Consider the following 15,556-nt stretch of genomic DNA (forward strand, 5'->3'; position numbering starts at 1 on the left):
CAAACCTGTTTACAAAGGCCTCTTAAGAGAGAAGATAATAATAATCTTTATAGACAGGTGACCCTTATGTACAGGTTCAATCTCAATAACATTATGATCAGAGATTAAATTGAGACCAGAAACTTGTGGCATTTATAGACAGGTATGTGATATATAGAGGTGACATTTATAGACATGTATTTACTATGTATATGTGACCTTTATAGACAGGTATTTGTTACATACAGGTGGCCATTAAGGCATGTTAACCTGTAGCATCAAAAAGCTACAGAAAGCTGACCTTTAACTACAGCCTGTGTCATTCTCAATTAAATATGGGTACTGTAATGTTTAGTATAGATTTAGTGTTGATTTGAAATATAAAAACTTACATTTTTAATTGTGATGTTTTGTATAACAGAATGTCAGTGTGCAGACCCTGGTTCCTATAGTAAAGTGTGTCGAGAGGATGGCCAGTGTGCCTGTAGTACCAACTTTGCTGGATATCAGTGTAATCGATGTGCAACCGGCTTTTACCGCTATCCAGAGTGTAGACGTGAGTATTCTAGGTGATATCAATAGTGAGTCTGAAATATCAACTGAAATCTTGATATTGAAGCTTTTAGAGCTATGCTTGCACTGAACAGTATGAGAGAGAATGAAGACTAGAGAATCAAAGATGTAAAGATATAGGTATTTTGTATATGTTGTAGAGAGATTTGTGTTAACATACAAATTTTATAGTTGTTTCTCCTTCCAAGTTAGTGAACGTTTTGTGAGATTCATGTTTGTCATTATGTGGTATCTACTTCAGCTTGTGAATGCGACTTGTACGGAGCCATTGGACAGTCCTGCGACCAGCTGTCTGGGCAATGTGAATGTGCTCCTACATTTGAGGGGCTCATGTGTAGCAAGTGTAAAGATGGATTTTACAACTACCCAAACTGTGAAGGTAGGCCTAGAAATAATCAACATACTTAATTATACTGATTATAATCCTGAGTGGATTTCTTTCAATGATTCTTGGGATTTTTTTATGATAGAAGATTTCAAGAAGAATATTGTTTGTGCCTGTAACCTTAGTTACCAGTCGTGAGAACTGTATTACTTTCCATGCTGAATGCTAGGCTAATTTTGTCCACTAAAAAGTTGTCATTCAGTAGTGAAAAATGTTTTAAATTTCCACATAGTGTACTTCCCCTATGTATGCTTTTTTGATGAATTTCCCCCATTACTTAGGGGATGGTCAGTGTGACTTCAAATGAGCTGTAAGGCTTTTGTGTTTTTTAGAGTGTAACTGTAACCCTGCTGGAGCTAAGGAGATTCCAGGCTTCCCCTTGGGGGGCTGTGGTGTGGTGACACGTGGCTTGTTGTGTGAGTGTAAGGAGAAAGTGATGGGACGAATCTGTGACCAGTGTAAACCAGGCTACTACAATCTCAACAGGAACAACCCACAAGGATGTCAAGGTGAGTGTTGGTGTCAGAGGTCAGTCAACAGACTGTTAAATGGGGTCAAGGTCAGTGTACAAACTGTTAGAAGGGGCCAAGGTCAGTGCACAGACAATTAAAGGGTCAAGGTTAATTTACAGACGCTTAAAAGGGATCACTTGTTCTGGATAAGGTCCTGATTTTTAGGATGCTTCTAATTTCAATAACTTTAGGGCCAACTGTAGCATTTCAGGAAATCTTTCATGGCCTTTCAGGGTTTTGGTCTATCGATTTTTACTTGCTAAAGATAGTTGATAGTAAAATGTCAGGAAAACAGTTTATGATGATATTTAATTACTAGCAGGTCAAGGTCTTTGTACTGAGCTTTAGGTAACAGTGTCAGCTTACTGAAGACTCCAATTTAATTAAATTCTTATCTCCTTGGAGGCAGTGATTGTAGAGAGGATCCAGGATAGTAAAATAATCTACAGGGAGTTCAAAGTGTACAAACCTACCGGGTCAAGGTCAGTACACTGACCTATCCTACAAACCAACAGGGGGAGTCAAGGTCAGTGTACTGACCTACAGGGGGAGTCAAGGTCAGTGTACTGACCTATCCTACAAACCTACAGGGGGAGTCAAAGTCGGTGTACTGACCTACAAACCTACAGGGTCAAGGTCAGTGTTCTGACCTACAGACTACAAGAGGGGTGGGTCAAGGTCAGTCAACTGATCAATAGTTTATCTCAAAAGTATTGTATGTGTTTATTATTGTTGAATTATTGAATAGAACATTGTTTAAACCAAGGTCATTGTACTGATTTATAGGGGTCAAGGATAATTGATCAACCTATATTACGTCATAGGTCATATGGATGAAAGTCTTTGATTAAATTATATATTCATAGAATTTGTAGTAGAATTTTAAAGAATTGAATGGTAAATTGAATTGTTTTCTATGTTAAATAATGTTTTTAAGGTGTGATGCGGCAGAATAAACAAGGATGTAACCATATGAATGGCATGATAATCTATGTAACATCCAAACAGGCTGTTCAAAGATTTCTGTAGCATGGACAATTTTGCTCTCAGTAATTCGAGTCAATAATAGTAAAAGAATAGATGTGATTTTTGTTACCTTTGTTTTCATATACTTCTGTTGATTAAATATTGTGAGTTTTAATGATTGTAGTCTTAGATAGGCATGTTTATACATCTGCCACTGTTTACTCAATTTTTGCTACGAGTCTTTGCTAAGTGATAAGTTGTTTGTTTATAAGTTGTTGTTTTTTTTGGAAAGAAAAAATAATCAAAGCATATAAGATTGGAGGTACATAGTACTTTCATGGTTTTTATTCCAGTTGAGCTTTTACATTTTTACATTTTAAAGAACGACTTTAAAAACCTTTGTTAAAAAGACTTCCTTCTTGACTTTATTTGTCTTTGAACAACCTGGTTAACAATTAACTTGTCTAACTGTAGAGGTGTTTGTAACATTTTCAGCTATACCATTCCGAGGTTGTAAGTAACACATGCACAGTCAAATTATGTGTCACAATGGAATAATGCAGTTATGAGCCTAATTTGATATTTGATAATGGTCTGACAAACTTTAGGTTAAGGAGAGGGGAGAGGGAGGTGTAGAAAATATATTTCTAAAGTGAAAGTAAGTGAGAAGAAGTACACATGTACTTCTAGCCTAAAAGTGGTATAGTATTGTTCACGTCATGCTTAAAAATTGGAACGTATGTGAGAAATACTGGTGACACACATGATTTGACTGTATGTGCTAAGGTTCCACGATACGTGGAGACGTGATTCGCTTTTGGAATTATATTGATATATCTTACCACACTGTACTGGCGTATTAACTGTGTGTCCTCTTACAAATTCACATGTTATTACAATAGCAGTAGGAGTCCTGTTATTTTTCACAACCAAAATTTTTTTATCTTCTTTATGAACTAATCATTTTCAACCACCCTTGTCAATAAAACAAAATTTCAATCTCCTTTGTCAACCAATTATTGTCATGATTTATCTTCTGGAACTGATTATCATAATAATCATTTGATGTTAGATCATTGATCTCGGTGGAAAGAATTACATTTTACTGGTGAGAATTGGCTAACAATAATCTATGGTGAGAGGAGACAAATCATCGACTATCATCGGACCAGAATCCTTGTTCGTATGGACCTTTGATTATCATTTGAAATGTAACTATTTTAAGAACCATTGATTAGCCTTAATAACCAATAAGGAGAAAATTATGTGGCAGTTATGTTTAAATAATGTTACTCGTTTTTTTATCATTATCTAATTATAAGTTTTTTTTAAAGATACTATTCACTTGTGTGTTTTGTATTGTCCTTCATTGTCAACCATTTTGTTTGTAGGCTTTTAAATAAAGACACTATGCCTATTGCACTTGATATAGATATCAATACGTGTTGCTTTCAGAAATACTGCCTCCCTTGCCTACCCAACATTCCTTGATGTTCACGTAGAAACCTGCTGTCCCATTCATGTGGGTCAGTCCTATTTACATTTGTAGGTTCTATACATCATCATTGTTTTCGCTTTGTGTAGAGGGAATTGGTAATTACATATACACCGTTAGTAGATTTGTATTTTGAATGTTCTGCAGTATATTATATTAAATGTTCATTGTGTATTATGCTTTTCATACCTGGACTACCACAGAGCATTGGTTTAACCCAAGTATTCAAACAGCTTCAATTTTCATATCTTGAGAGATAAATATGCTGGCAAATAGATATTGGATACCAAATTAACAGCTTATGTGAGGTTAGCAACTGTAACAATTAGCTTATCCCTGGTTACTGAAGAATTTATAATTGGCATACATCTCAACCCCAGGAACAAAATTATTATCAAAATCATAGTGTACAATGGTCGTTTATTCTTCTGAATTTTAAGACAATTATCAGACTAATAATTAGTTGGGTTATGTTACCAGTATTCTCATCTCTTACAACAGTGTTGATAAGTCAAAATACATCAATGAAATTGAGAATGTAACAAAAAATTAACAATGCAACAATGTAACAAAACATTAAATTGCATGCTTCATTTTCTGCATGTTTTTTCTATCTTTTTCCAGTGTTCATATGTTAATGAATATTTATGTGATTGGAATATTTTCATGTTCTTCTATTGAACATTTTTAATATCAATTCCCATGAATATTTATGAGTTAATGTCTCTTCCACAGCCTGTGAGTGCTATGCCCCAGGGACAATGTCCGGTCTAAGTAACTGTGACCCTGTTGATGGTCAGTGTATGTGTAAGACTAATGCTGGTGGCCGTCGCTGTGACACGTGTCAGCCGGGTTTCTACGGACTCAGCAATGAAAATCCATTTGGATGTGTTGGTAAGTGTTTAAATGCAATAAATGTGCAGTAGAATAAACAAATACACAAGAAATCAATTACACTTTCATTTATACAGAAGTAGTTTATGGTAAATTGAATTAGAAAATTTGTTTCAGTTAGTGTACTAATCTGACTGTCATCTGTCCTAATTTCCTTAATATTTATTGAATTAAAGAATATAAGAGTGCTTTTTTCATGATTAATTTTATAGGATTTAAAGGAGACTCCAAAAATTTTCCTCAACATCTGAAATGCTTTTCAGTGGAAAATTTAATTTTTAGGAACTAACCTTTTGCATGAAATTTCTGACTTTAATTTTAGTTTTGATTCTTGTTTAAAGTGGGACTGTCCAATCAAGTTAGTTTTTTAATTTGGATAATGCAACAGTTTGACTGAGATTTTAAGATCTTGGTTATAACACCATGTATGAGCACTTCCTGATGTTGAACTTTTCATGTTGCCATAGTTTAACTGTAGCATTAGGGGATCCAACTTTAAAGAATGGAAGCTTTCTAATGTTAGTAGTTTTTAATGTGATATTTTTATTCTGTCCCTCAGAGTGTAACTGTGACATGGGTGGATCAGTGACTCCAGTCTGTGACAGTATGACCGGCCAGTGCAGATGTAAACCAAGAGTTCGCGGTAAACGTTGTGAAAGGTCAGTAAATCCATGGGTCTTGGTACACGTTGTGAAAGGTCAGTAAATCCATGGGTCTGGGTAAACGTTGTGAAAGGTCCAACTTGAAAACGTTGTGAAAGCTTTCTAATGTTAGTAGTTTTTTATGTAAATCCATGGGTCTGGGTAAACAATGAGAAAAGGTCAGTAAATCCATGGGTGTGGGTAAACGTTGTGAAAGGTCAGTAAATCCATGGGTGTGGGTAAACGTTGTGAAAGGTCAGTAAATCCATGGGTGTGGGTAAACGTTGTGAAAGGTCAGTAAATCCATGGGTCTGGGTAAACGTTGTGAAAGGTCAGTTAATCCATGGGTGTGGGTAAACAATGCAAAAGGTCAGTAAATCCATGGGTCTGGGTAAACGTTGTGAAAGGTCAGTAAACCAAAGGTTTTGGGCAAGCAATGCAAAAGGTATGCAAACCAAGGGTCTAGAGCAAAGGATGCAAAAGGTCTGTAAACCAAGGGTTAGGGCCAAATGAGGGTCCAGGGCAAACGCAGGGTAATGTCAGTAAACCAAGGGTCCAGGCAAATGTTTTGAAAACTCAGTAAAGCTTAGATGTGGATGTTTAGTAAGATGATGTTCTATGAGTTACAGACTTATTTTATTTCTTATGAATGTTTGTCAACATCTTGTATCGACTACTTAATTCTATACTTTACCAAATGTCTATACTGACTTGAATTTCGTATGTGATACATTGTATGTTGACAGCCCAGACACCCTTCATTTCTATCCATCCCTCCAACAGCTGATCTATGAAATTGAGGATGGACACACGCCAGAGGGTTCCAGCATCAGATACGGTTTTGATCAGGAAATATTTAGTAACTTTTCCTGGAGAGGATACGCCATCCTTACTCATCTGCAGGTCTGTCACAAATGCTGTCACACTGTTTACATAATATAGAATTTGTCTGTCACAAATGTTGTCACACTGTCTACATAATATAGAATTTGTCTGTCACAAATGTTGTCACACTGTCTACATAATATAGAATTTGTCTGTCACAAATGTTGTCACACTGTCTACATAATATAGAATTTGTCTGTCACAAACACTGTCACACTGTCTACATAATATAGAATTTGTCTGTCACAAATGTTGTCACACTGTACATAATATAGAATTTGTCTGTCACAAATGTTGTCACACTGTCTACATAATATAGAATTTGTCTGTCACAAATGTTGTCACACTGTCTACATAATATAGGTTTTGTCTGTCACAAACACTGTCAGGCTTTGTCTACATAATATAGAATTTGTCTATCACAAATGTTGTCACACTGAACATAATATAGAATTTGTCTGTCACAAATGTTGTCACACTGTCTACATAATATAGAATTTGTCTGTCACAAATGTTGTCACACTGTCTACATAATATAGAATTTGTCTGTCACAAATGTTGTCACACTGTCTACATAATATAGGTTTTATTTATTTTCCTGCTATTGAGATGTGTGATCTCATTAAACATATCTTTGATGATTGTTGAATGAGAATATTTGGATTATACACAAGAATTCTCACTTTATTTTTGTGTGTACTTTATTTTGAGAATTTTTATTGTCAATTTTGTTTAAGAATGCTTTGATTTTTTATTTCTAGAACACTAGAGCAGTATTAATTCACTTTCACAGAAGTTTTGAATTTATAAATGAGTCCTTTTGCTAATAAGTATGAAATCTCCTACAAATTCATTTAAAGTATGCAAAATTAGGGGATGGTCCCATGAAACAAATCCATAAGTAGTAGGTAAAAATCTACCATTTTTTACCACTCTACATGAAAAGCAAAACAAGACTACATTACATGGTACATCTAGTTTCATCAAAGTTCAGGGAGGGGTTGGAGGGAAACATGAATTTTAGTGTATATGCATTTTGCTTAAAAAGTACCATTCTAAGAAACCAGGCGAGACCTGTAACTAAGTGTAAATCTTGTATTTATATATAGCCTGAAGTCTTGATGGATGTCAATGTGATGCGACCGAGTCTGTACCGTATCATCTACCGCTTTGAAAATCTGAACGCCTATACTGTTAAGGGGGAGGTAACTCTCACTCCACAGTCAGTGGCTGACGTTAAACAGACCAGTGAGGTATTGTTTGTCCACTCAGAGATGCCACAGTTTGTGACGGTTGGCTCTACAACTGGAGTGAAGGACTTTGTGCTGAACCCTGGCTACTGGACAATCTCTATTAAATCCCCGGACCTTTTGCTCCTGGTAAGGTCTAACAACATAACTACCTATTGACATTTACTTATATAAATCATATTATGGTGATTGTTTACAGATGTTACTCTGCTCCAGGAACATTCTTGACTAGATCTATTTTGTAGGTTACCTTTGAATGTCACTTTGATGTTACCATACATGTCTGGTAATAAGCCCAGGGGGCTAACATTCCAATTCTGATTCATTGTTAGGAGATGAGCTTGTTACAGGACAATGAAATAGCAAATGTTTGTTATTTTACTCAACATCAATAGGTAAAAATTGGTGTATTACCAGGTTTAGGTTTGTGGGATAAAGACATTGGAATAACACAAGGAGGGTGGTGTCTCTCCTATCTATTTATAGATCAGTCCATTGTGATAACATAAGGAGGGTGGTGTCTCTCCTATCTATTTATAGATCAGTCCATTGTGATAACACAAGGAGGGTGGTGTCTCTCCTATCTATTTATAGATCAGTCCATTGTGATAACACAAGGAGGGTGGTGTCTCTCCTATCTATTTATAGATCAGTCCATTGTGATAACATAAGGAGGGTGGTGTCTCTATCTATTTATAGATCAGTCCATTGTGATAACACAAGGAGGGTGGTGTCTCTCCTATCTATTTATAGATCAGTCCATTGTGATAACACAAGGAGGGTGGTGTCTCTCCTATCTATTTATAGATCAGTCCATTGTGATAACACAAGGAGGGTGGTGTCTCTCCTATCTATTTATAGATCAGTCCATTGTGATAACATAAGGAGGGTGGTGTCTCTCCTATCTATTTATAGGTCAGTCCATTGTGATAACATAAGGAGGGTGGTGTCTCACCTATCTATTTATAGATCAGTCCATTGTGATAACATAAGGAGGGTGGTGTCTCTCCTATCTATTTATAGATCAGTCCATTGTGATAACATAAGGAGGGTGGTGTCTCACCTATCTATTTATAGATCAGTCCATTGTGATAACATAAGGAGGGTGGTGTCTCTCCTATTTATTTATAGATCAGTCCATTGTGATAACATAAGGAGGGTGGTGTCTCTCCTATCTATTTATAGATCAGTCCATTGTGATAACATAAGGAAGGTGGTGTCTCGCCTATCTATTCATAGATCAGTCCATTGTGATAACATAAGGAAGGTGGTGTCTCACCTATCTATTTATAGATCAGTCCATTGTGATAACATAAGGAGGGTGGTGTCTCTCCTATCTATTTATAGATCAGTCCATTTGTATCAGGAAAATGTTGTTTTTAGTTTCATAATTATATTACTGAATATCAAAGTCATTAGACTTACTAATGTAAGTCTAAAGGATTTCTATACCAATGTATGACATGTTTTAAATTTTTTTGTATTTCTTTAATGTGACTTTCCTTAAAGCTTAATTGTCATCACAGTATTAAAATCCAGTAGCAAAGTTTGTGATTGAAATGTCTGACCATGTTAAAATGTTGATAGCACATTGTTTTTAGTTGACTGTAATGAGATAGTTCCTTGCTTTACTAGGATTACATGGTGCTAGTACCACAAGCTTACTATGAGGCTACAGTATTGCAGCAGACAGTCACACGTCCCTGTACCATACCAGATGATGAAGGCCCGTAAGTATTGTCCTTGGGAACAATTAAAAACTTTTTAAGGCTGTAACAGGATATTTGTTAATGATATTTGTATGACTGATCTTACTAAGGTACTTTAAAATGACAGGTGTTTTTGAAATTTTGGCAGTTTTACCGAACACTTGTGGCCGGATGTGAGGTATCTTTTTTGTTTTGATAAAAAATAACTTGAAAATATCTTTTACAAAATAAACTTGATTGTGTTAATGCTGGACATTTTTCTTTTTGGTTATGAAATTTTTTAGTTGTACGTATTTGCATATTTCATTTAGTTGTTTACAGTGAGCAGTTGGGTACCAACATAGTGAATTGTAAGTTGATGAGAGACTGGAGTCCTTCTCATAGATATATCCTTCTGTGCTATACATTGGAGGAACATTTTACTTATATGATTTTGATTTTGGCAAATGTTTTAGGTGTCTGTATTATAACTACCCTGACCTGTCACGTTTCCCTGCGGTGTCTGGTGAGAGTGGGTACACTATTGATACAGATGGCAATGTGGTTCCCACACAAGTATTCAGTGACAGAGACATCCTAGATGAACTTGATCTCGACGGAATGGCCAAGTTAGACAAAAACCAGGTCAGTCATCAATATAACTTTCAAATGAATTTGAAAAATTGTGTGTACCTTTCTGTAGCTTTGTGGCTACCATTGCCACATAGACAATATATATAATACTATGTTCATGACTGTACAATTGATGGTAGGTTTGTCTCCAAGAAATCGTAGAAAATTTCTCTTCTTAAAAATCATAGGTAATCACACATGTTGATTTCAATAATGATTTAGTCTCATTAAACTGAGTGATGATTACTTAATATTTACATATCCCTGCAAAAGGGAGGTTTGTTTTTTTAAGGAGGGTTAGAACAAATTATAGTGATTCTAATAATAAAAAGCAAGAATAGAGTTTCCAGATGAACTGTAATTAGTATGACAGTTTTTATTGTTTCATACTTTACAGAATTCACTAAATCTGAACCTGGCAGTTCCTGATGCTGGTCAGTACATCATAGTGGTCAACTACTTTGCCCTATCCAACACAACACAGGAAATAAATGTCACCATGAGGACTCCAGAAGGGGACTACCTTGGAACTGTGTCTCTTAGCAACTGTAAATACAGGTAACCATAGTGATGAATATCTGGTCTCAAATGATAGTGGTCAAGTGTTCGGGTCTTTTGGTTAAAATGCTTTTTGAGCTCTTTACAGGTTCATAAATGTGACTTAGAAATAATCTTTTAAGTCCTTGTGAATCCTGGAATAATGGATTAATCCTACAAAGGTTGTTAATATTGTAGTAAAAATACCTCTGTTACAGTGTACTATGTCGTGAAGTACTGAAGGACCTAAACAGTATGCCAGCTCTCACCTTCATCAACGGAACTGCCCAGATCATCCTCACTGGTGACGATGACGTGGATGTAGCAATTGTAAGAATCCATTTTCTCAAGTTCAAACATTCAAAAATATTGGTTATGATCATCATTTCATGCATGTGTAATATATAATAAGATTTTACATTCTGCTATATTTATGTAAGAAACTGTATTAGATTGAAAAGGTTTTAACTTTTCAATGTAGGGCTCTGTAGTGGCAATCCCATATCCTGATTGGACTCTCGGATACATTCGTCCTAGCATCATCTGCATCCGTATCAACGGCATGTAAGTAGCCACATCAACTCATGTCCTCCATTACGTCAGGTAATCGTTTTTTAAGGAGACAAAAATGCTTCAATGAATTATGCAATAGTTTAAACAACATGTTTTTTTTTTTTCTCAGCTTCTTGTTACTTTAATGTCTGGAAGATAATGATTGAATTGTCTGACGTGATTCTTTATAAGGAGATAACGTTTTTGATTATTGTTACTAGATCTAAACACATGGTATATCAGAAAGTTCCGAGATTTGTGGACCTTGACATCTTATGCTTATTTTGGTCATTTTGTTGATGTCAACATTTTTTTCATTAAATTTTCATGATATTTTTACAATGCAAAAAACTCTTCGCTATAGATTATCAAATAGTTGATACTGAACTATAAAGCTGTATGTGTTGGCTTTCAGATGTATTGGTTCCCAGTGGTCAGTTCCAGCAGACTCTCGTAGGGTTGAGTTTGAGGACCCACCCAATCAAGACCTGCGTGTTGGACCCAACGAGTTCCCATCCTGGATTGTGGGCGATAATATTGGATTAGTGCATCTAAATGATACAGTAGTAAGTTAGATCGACAAATATTGATAAAATTTTGATATCCATGCAAATATCAAACTTACTTAAAAGTTTCAACTGTATGTAAATTTCAGGAATATCTTAAAAAAAAAAAAAACAAAATTTCATGCTTAAAAAAAATTGTGATGATTTTTACATTTTACATATTGACTTACAGTCAACTATTGAGGTGGAGACCACAGTTCAGAATCCTGACCGCTATGTGTTTGTCGTCCACTTCTACCTACCAAGTGAAGCAGGAATTGACCTCCCAGTTACCATTCATGCTGATGGTCAAGTATATAGTGGTCAGTATTCAAATTTTACTAAAAAAAATGAATTGCTGCATCTAAAGCTATGGCTATAAATCATATTCTTTGACAAAGAAAATTCAAGCATAGAAGACACCGTTGACATTTTGTTATGCAAAGGTCTTTCATGAAGTTTGTCCCAATCTGTCTTGTCCTGTTTGTTCCTAATATCAATATCGTTACTTTTGCAACTTCATCTCTGATTCTGGTTATTTATATAAAGGCTGACAGTAACAATACCTGAGAATTGTTGTGTTTAAGGGTTTGACAAGTCACTGTTGGATTCATAAAAAGATTGTCAAACATTGCTATTTACATGTACGGGATTGAGTGATGGGGGACCATTTGTGTCTATCTAGCAGGATTTCTAGTTTTAATTTAAAAAAAAAAAAAAAGAAGTTACTTGCAGTTGTTGATGTTGGAAAAAATGTTTATGTTAAAGACAATGGTATGATATAATATGCCATCCTTCCAGGTATGTTCCGACCGAGGTATTGCCCAGGTGTTTCTGGCTGTCGAGGACTGATCTTCTTTGACGAACAAGACGGCAGCAACACCATTGGTGTGAATGACAACAGGGTCTCCATTCGTCTCAACAACACCAGCGGCCGTGACATCTTCTTGGTAATTGTTCTGAATTTGGTCACAATCCCAAAAGATATATGTGTAGTGAGGGAGGTCTTAATGGGCTATAGCTATATCATCCATCTGTAGAAAAACAACAGGAGATAGCTTTAAATTAACTGCAAAAAACCAAACATACAAAGAAAACATGGCACTGAGGCTTTAAGGAATCGCAAAGAGTCATCCACGGATAAGACGGGGTTAGAATCTCCGTGTTTCCCGGTTACACCTTTGTATGTAAGTTAATGAATGTTCAGGTATTGATAATCCCTTCTTTGGGGCGGAGTTTGTCAATGTCGGAGTCTACAGGTGCAAAAGCAATGAGAGAGATAATAGAATAACAATATTTTTTACAGTAATGTTGTATTTTCCTCTCAGATGACAAGATATATGTGAATATCTAGTGGTATTTAGGATTCATGGTCTTCCCTTGTTACTGGTATTTCTAGGACTACCTGTTGATGATTCCGGCTTCTCGCTTCTCCGCTGCTGACTTAGATGTTCAGCCAGTTGATGACTCTGCTAACTTCCTGGCAAACTGTGTGGGCCCAGGCTTTCAACTTATGTATGTATCCTTAGGAAAACCCTTTTCTTTGCTCATTCAGCAAATGTGTATTTACATATACAGGCACTGACAAGTGATGGACTCTTTTTTTACATCATTATCACTTATATTGTCCATATATGAATAATTCATTTCCCTGAGTCATTAATACAGCAATTTATTGATAATGAAATATTAAAGTTGATTGTTAAAAAAACATCTTTATGTTGATATGCATCTTGTTTACAGAAGCAACTCCGAGTTTTGTCGTCAGGGGATCTTCTCCTTGACCACCGAGTTCAACAATGGTGCTGTACCATGCAGCTGTGATATCGACGGCTCTCTAAGCTTTAGCTGTGTGAACTTTGGCGGTCAGTGCCAGTGTCGTGATAACGTCATAGGTCGCAGCTGTACTCATTGTGCTGAGGGTTACTATGGTTTCCCTAACTGTAGAGGTCAGTACAGATTCCATGAGCATATACATAAAATCTTTAATGATTTTTTCTTTTCATAGGAACAAGTCTGTTTTTATCTTTGGGAGCCTGAGTGAAAATTAAAAAACTCAGAAAGATTCATTTGAAAGTAAAACAACTTAGATGTTTTTATCCCATATCTCAGAAAAAATTGATTTTGACAGGCTTTCATGTCAAAATTTTTGGGACAAAATCAAACAGAAGCAACTATTTCACTATGCCATTTTCAGACATGATCTGTTGTCATTGTGCATATCATGGCATTACAATCGATGTATGACTGGCATGGCCAGTGAAAAATGTTCCAGGGTTTATTACTCAATTGACTTGCAGAATTATTACATGAGTGAACTCAATGGATAACAGGCTGATGACATGTAGAACAATACACCAGGACCAAGACTTATGTTTAGTGAAGGTTGTTATGTTTCAGGTATTTTATTTTCCTCCGTTTTCGAAGGATCAATGAAATACAAAAAATAGATAAATTGAAAATAAAGTAAACAAGAAATCTATTGTTTCATAACTTTTACGAAAAATACATCCCAACAATGGCCAAAATTGGAACCAGTGAAAATAATTTATGGAAACAAACCAACCTTCCATAGTAAATGAAATTAGGACATATAATTCTGAGGATTTTTAAAGTTTAAACCTCTCTAAGAAACTGTTCTCGTAAAAGTATCGCTGCTTAATGATATTTCGTGAACACCTTGATGATTGAATTTATCATTACAACACAGTATCATAACATTGATAGTTGGGCAGTAATGTGATGACAAAAACTGTTGTATATGACAGAGAAATTTTCATAGATTTTAATGTGAAAATGTGACTTGTTTTCAATTAAAGATTTGTTCATAGCTTTCAGTCTGTATATATGATGACTTATTGTAAATTAAAGGATATTTTGCTTTACAGAATGTAACTGCCCATACGGAAAGTGCCATCCCATCACGGGCGAATGTGTTTGTCCTCCCCGCGTGGCTGGAACAATGTGTGACCAGTGTGTGGCCGAGACTTTTGGTTATGATCCTCTTGTTGGCTGTACTGTAAGTTATTCGGGTTACAATTGGAACTTTGTTATGACATGTTAATAGAAGATATCATTTACGGAGATCAATGTTTCTGTTACCAGTTATTTCTTTATAGTTCAAATTTTCGGTTTTGCTAAAAGTAAAATCAATGAAGTCATAAAACAGACAATAAGTCTATAGAATAATACTTCTTATAACACAAACCATTAGGAGATTGGAGTTGGACATTTTGATGATGTCAGACTTATAACTTCTACTATTTGTGTTATATGAATTCTTTTTGTAGTGACCTTATTAACCCAAAGAAAATTTTTGTAATAGACTATGATTCTCTATCAGTTCCATCTTTCAGGTGTATAATTTGTCAATTTTAATCAATTTTGAAAATAACAAAAAACAATTGAACCTCTTGACAATAAAACCTTCACATTAAAACATTGAATTCTAGCATTACCTTAAATTCTAAAGTCTTATTTTTAGAATATTTGTATTTTTCAAATACTAGGAGAAAAGCAAATTACAATTACAGTTGAAAATTGGAAATTTACAGAAATTATTCAAATAATGGTTTGAAATATCAAATTACAAAAAAAAGGAGGGGAGGGTGGTTAAAAAGACTATTTGTGGTGTCATTCTTAGTAAAATTATTAACATATGGTGTCCAATGAATGATTGATTTGTCCATTGTAATGATGAATATTTCACAGTCATTTTTCCATGTTTTGTAGGACTGTGAATGTAGCTACTATGGTGTGCTGAATAATGACCTCAACTGTGAGCAAGGAACTGGTCAGTGCAGGTATGAACAATTCCCTATACTGGATGACCTCTTTAGTTAACATACTATTCCCTGTACAGAATGACCACCTTTCTAGTGAACACATCATTACCTGTACAGAATGACCACCTTTCTAGTGAACACATCATTACCTGTACAGAATGACCACCTTTCTAGTGAACACATCATTACCTGTACAGAATGACCTTTCTAGTGAACACATCATTACCTGTACAGAA

At 35.3% G+C, this 15,556-nt stretch overlaps 1 protein-coding gene across 1 annotated transcript in view; it reads left to right on the top strand.

Moving 5' to 3' along the window:
* The window catches only part of LOC132543147 (laminin subunit alpha-like), a 65,676-nt gene that overhangs the window by 14,745 nt on the left and 35,375 nt on the right, over nucleotides 1-15,556 (top strand). Inside the window, exons 11-29 of the mRNA XM_060206617.1 lie at nucleotides 401-535; nucleotides 794-931; nucleotides 1,270-1,446; nucleotides 4,646-4,804; nucleotides 5,364-5,463; nucleotides 6,192-6,348; nucleotides 7,440-7,709; nucleotides 9,216-9,310; nucleotides 9,745-9,913; nucleotides 10,299-10,459; nucleotides 10,657-10,768; nucleotides 10,920-11,002; nucleotides 11,406-11,556; nucleotides 11,729-11,858; nucleotides 12,337-12,485; nucleotides 12,935-13,050; nucleotides 13,279-13,484; nucleotides 14,424-14,554; nucleotides 15,268-15,338. Of these exons, the coding sequence (XP_060062600.1) occupies nucleotides 401-535; nucleotides 794-931; nucleotides 1,270-1,446; nucleotides 4,646-4,804; nucleotides 5,364-5,463; nucleotides 6,192-6,348; nucleotides 7,440-7,709; nucleotides 9,216-9,310; nucleotides 9,745-9,913; nucleotides 10,299-10,459; nucleotides 10,657-10,768; nucleotides 10,920-11,002; nucleotides 11,406-11,556; nucleotides 11,729-11,858; nucleotides 12,337-12,485; nucleotides 12,935-13,050; nucleotides 13,279-13,484; nucleotides 14,424-14,554; nucleotides 15,268-15,338 (2,710 nt within the window). The remainder of the gene's footprint in view (nucleotides 1-400; nucleotides 536-793; nucleotides 932-1,269; nucleotides 1,447-4,645; nucleotides 4,805-5,363; nucleotides 5,464-6,191; nucleotides 6,349-7,439; nucleotides 7,710-9,215; nucleotides 9,311-9,744; nucleotides 9,914-10,298; nucleotides 10,460-10,656; nucleotides 10,769-10,919; nucleotides 11,003-11,405; nucleotides 11,557-11,728; nucleotides 11,859-12,336; nucleotides 12,486-12,934; nucleotides 13,051-13,278; nucleotides 13,485-14,423; nucleotides 14,555-15,267; nucleotides 15,339-15,556) is intronic.

Source organism: Ylistrum balloti, unplaced genomic scaffold, assembly GCF_031769215.1.
Source record: "Ylistrum balloti isolate Yb309-2 unplaced genomic scaffold, AGI_CSIRO_Ybal_v1 Utg369578, whole genome shotgun sequence".
Classification (NCBI taxonomy): Eukaryota; Metazoa; Mollusca; class Bivalvia; order Pectinida; family Pectinidae; genus Ylistrum; species Ylistrum balloti.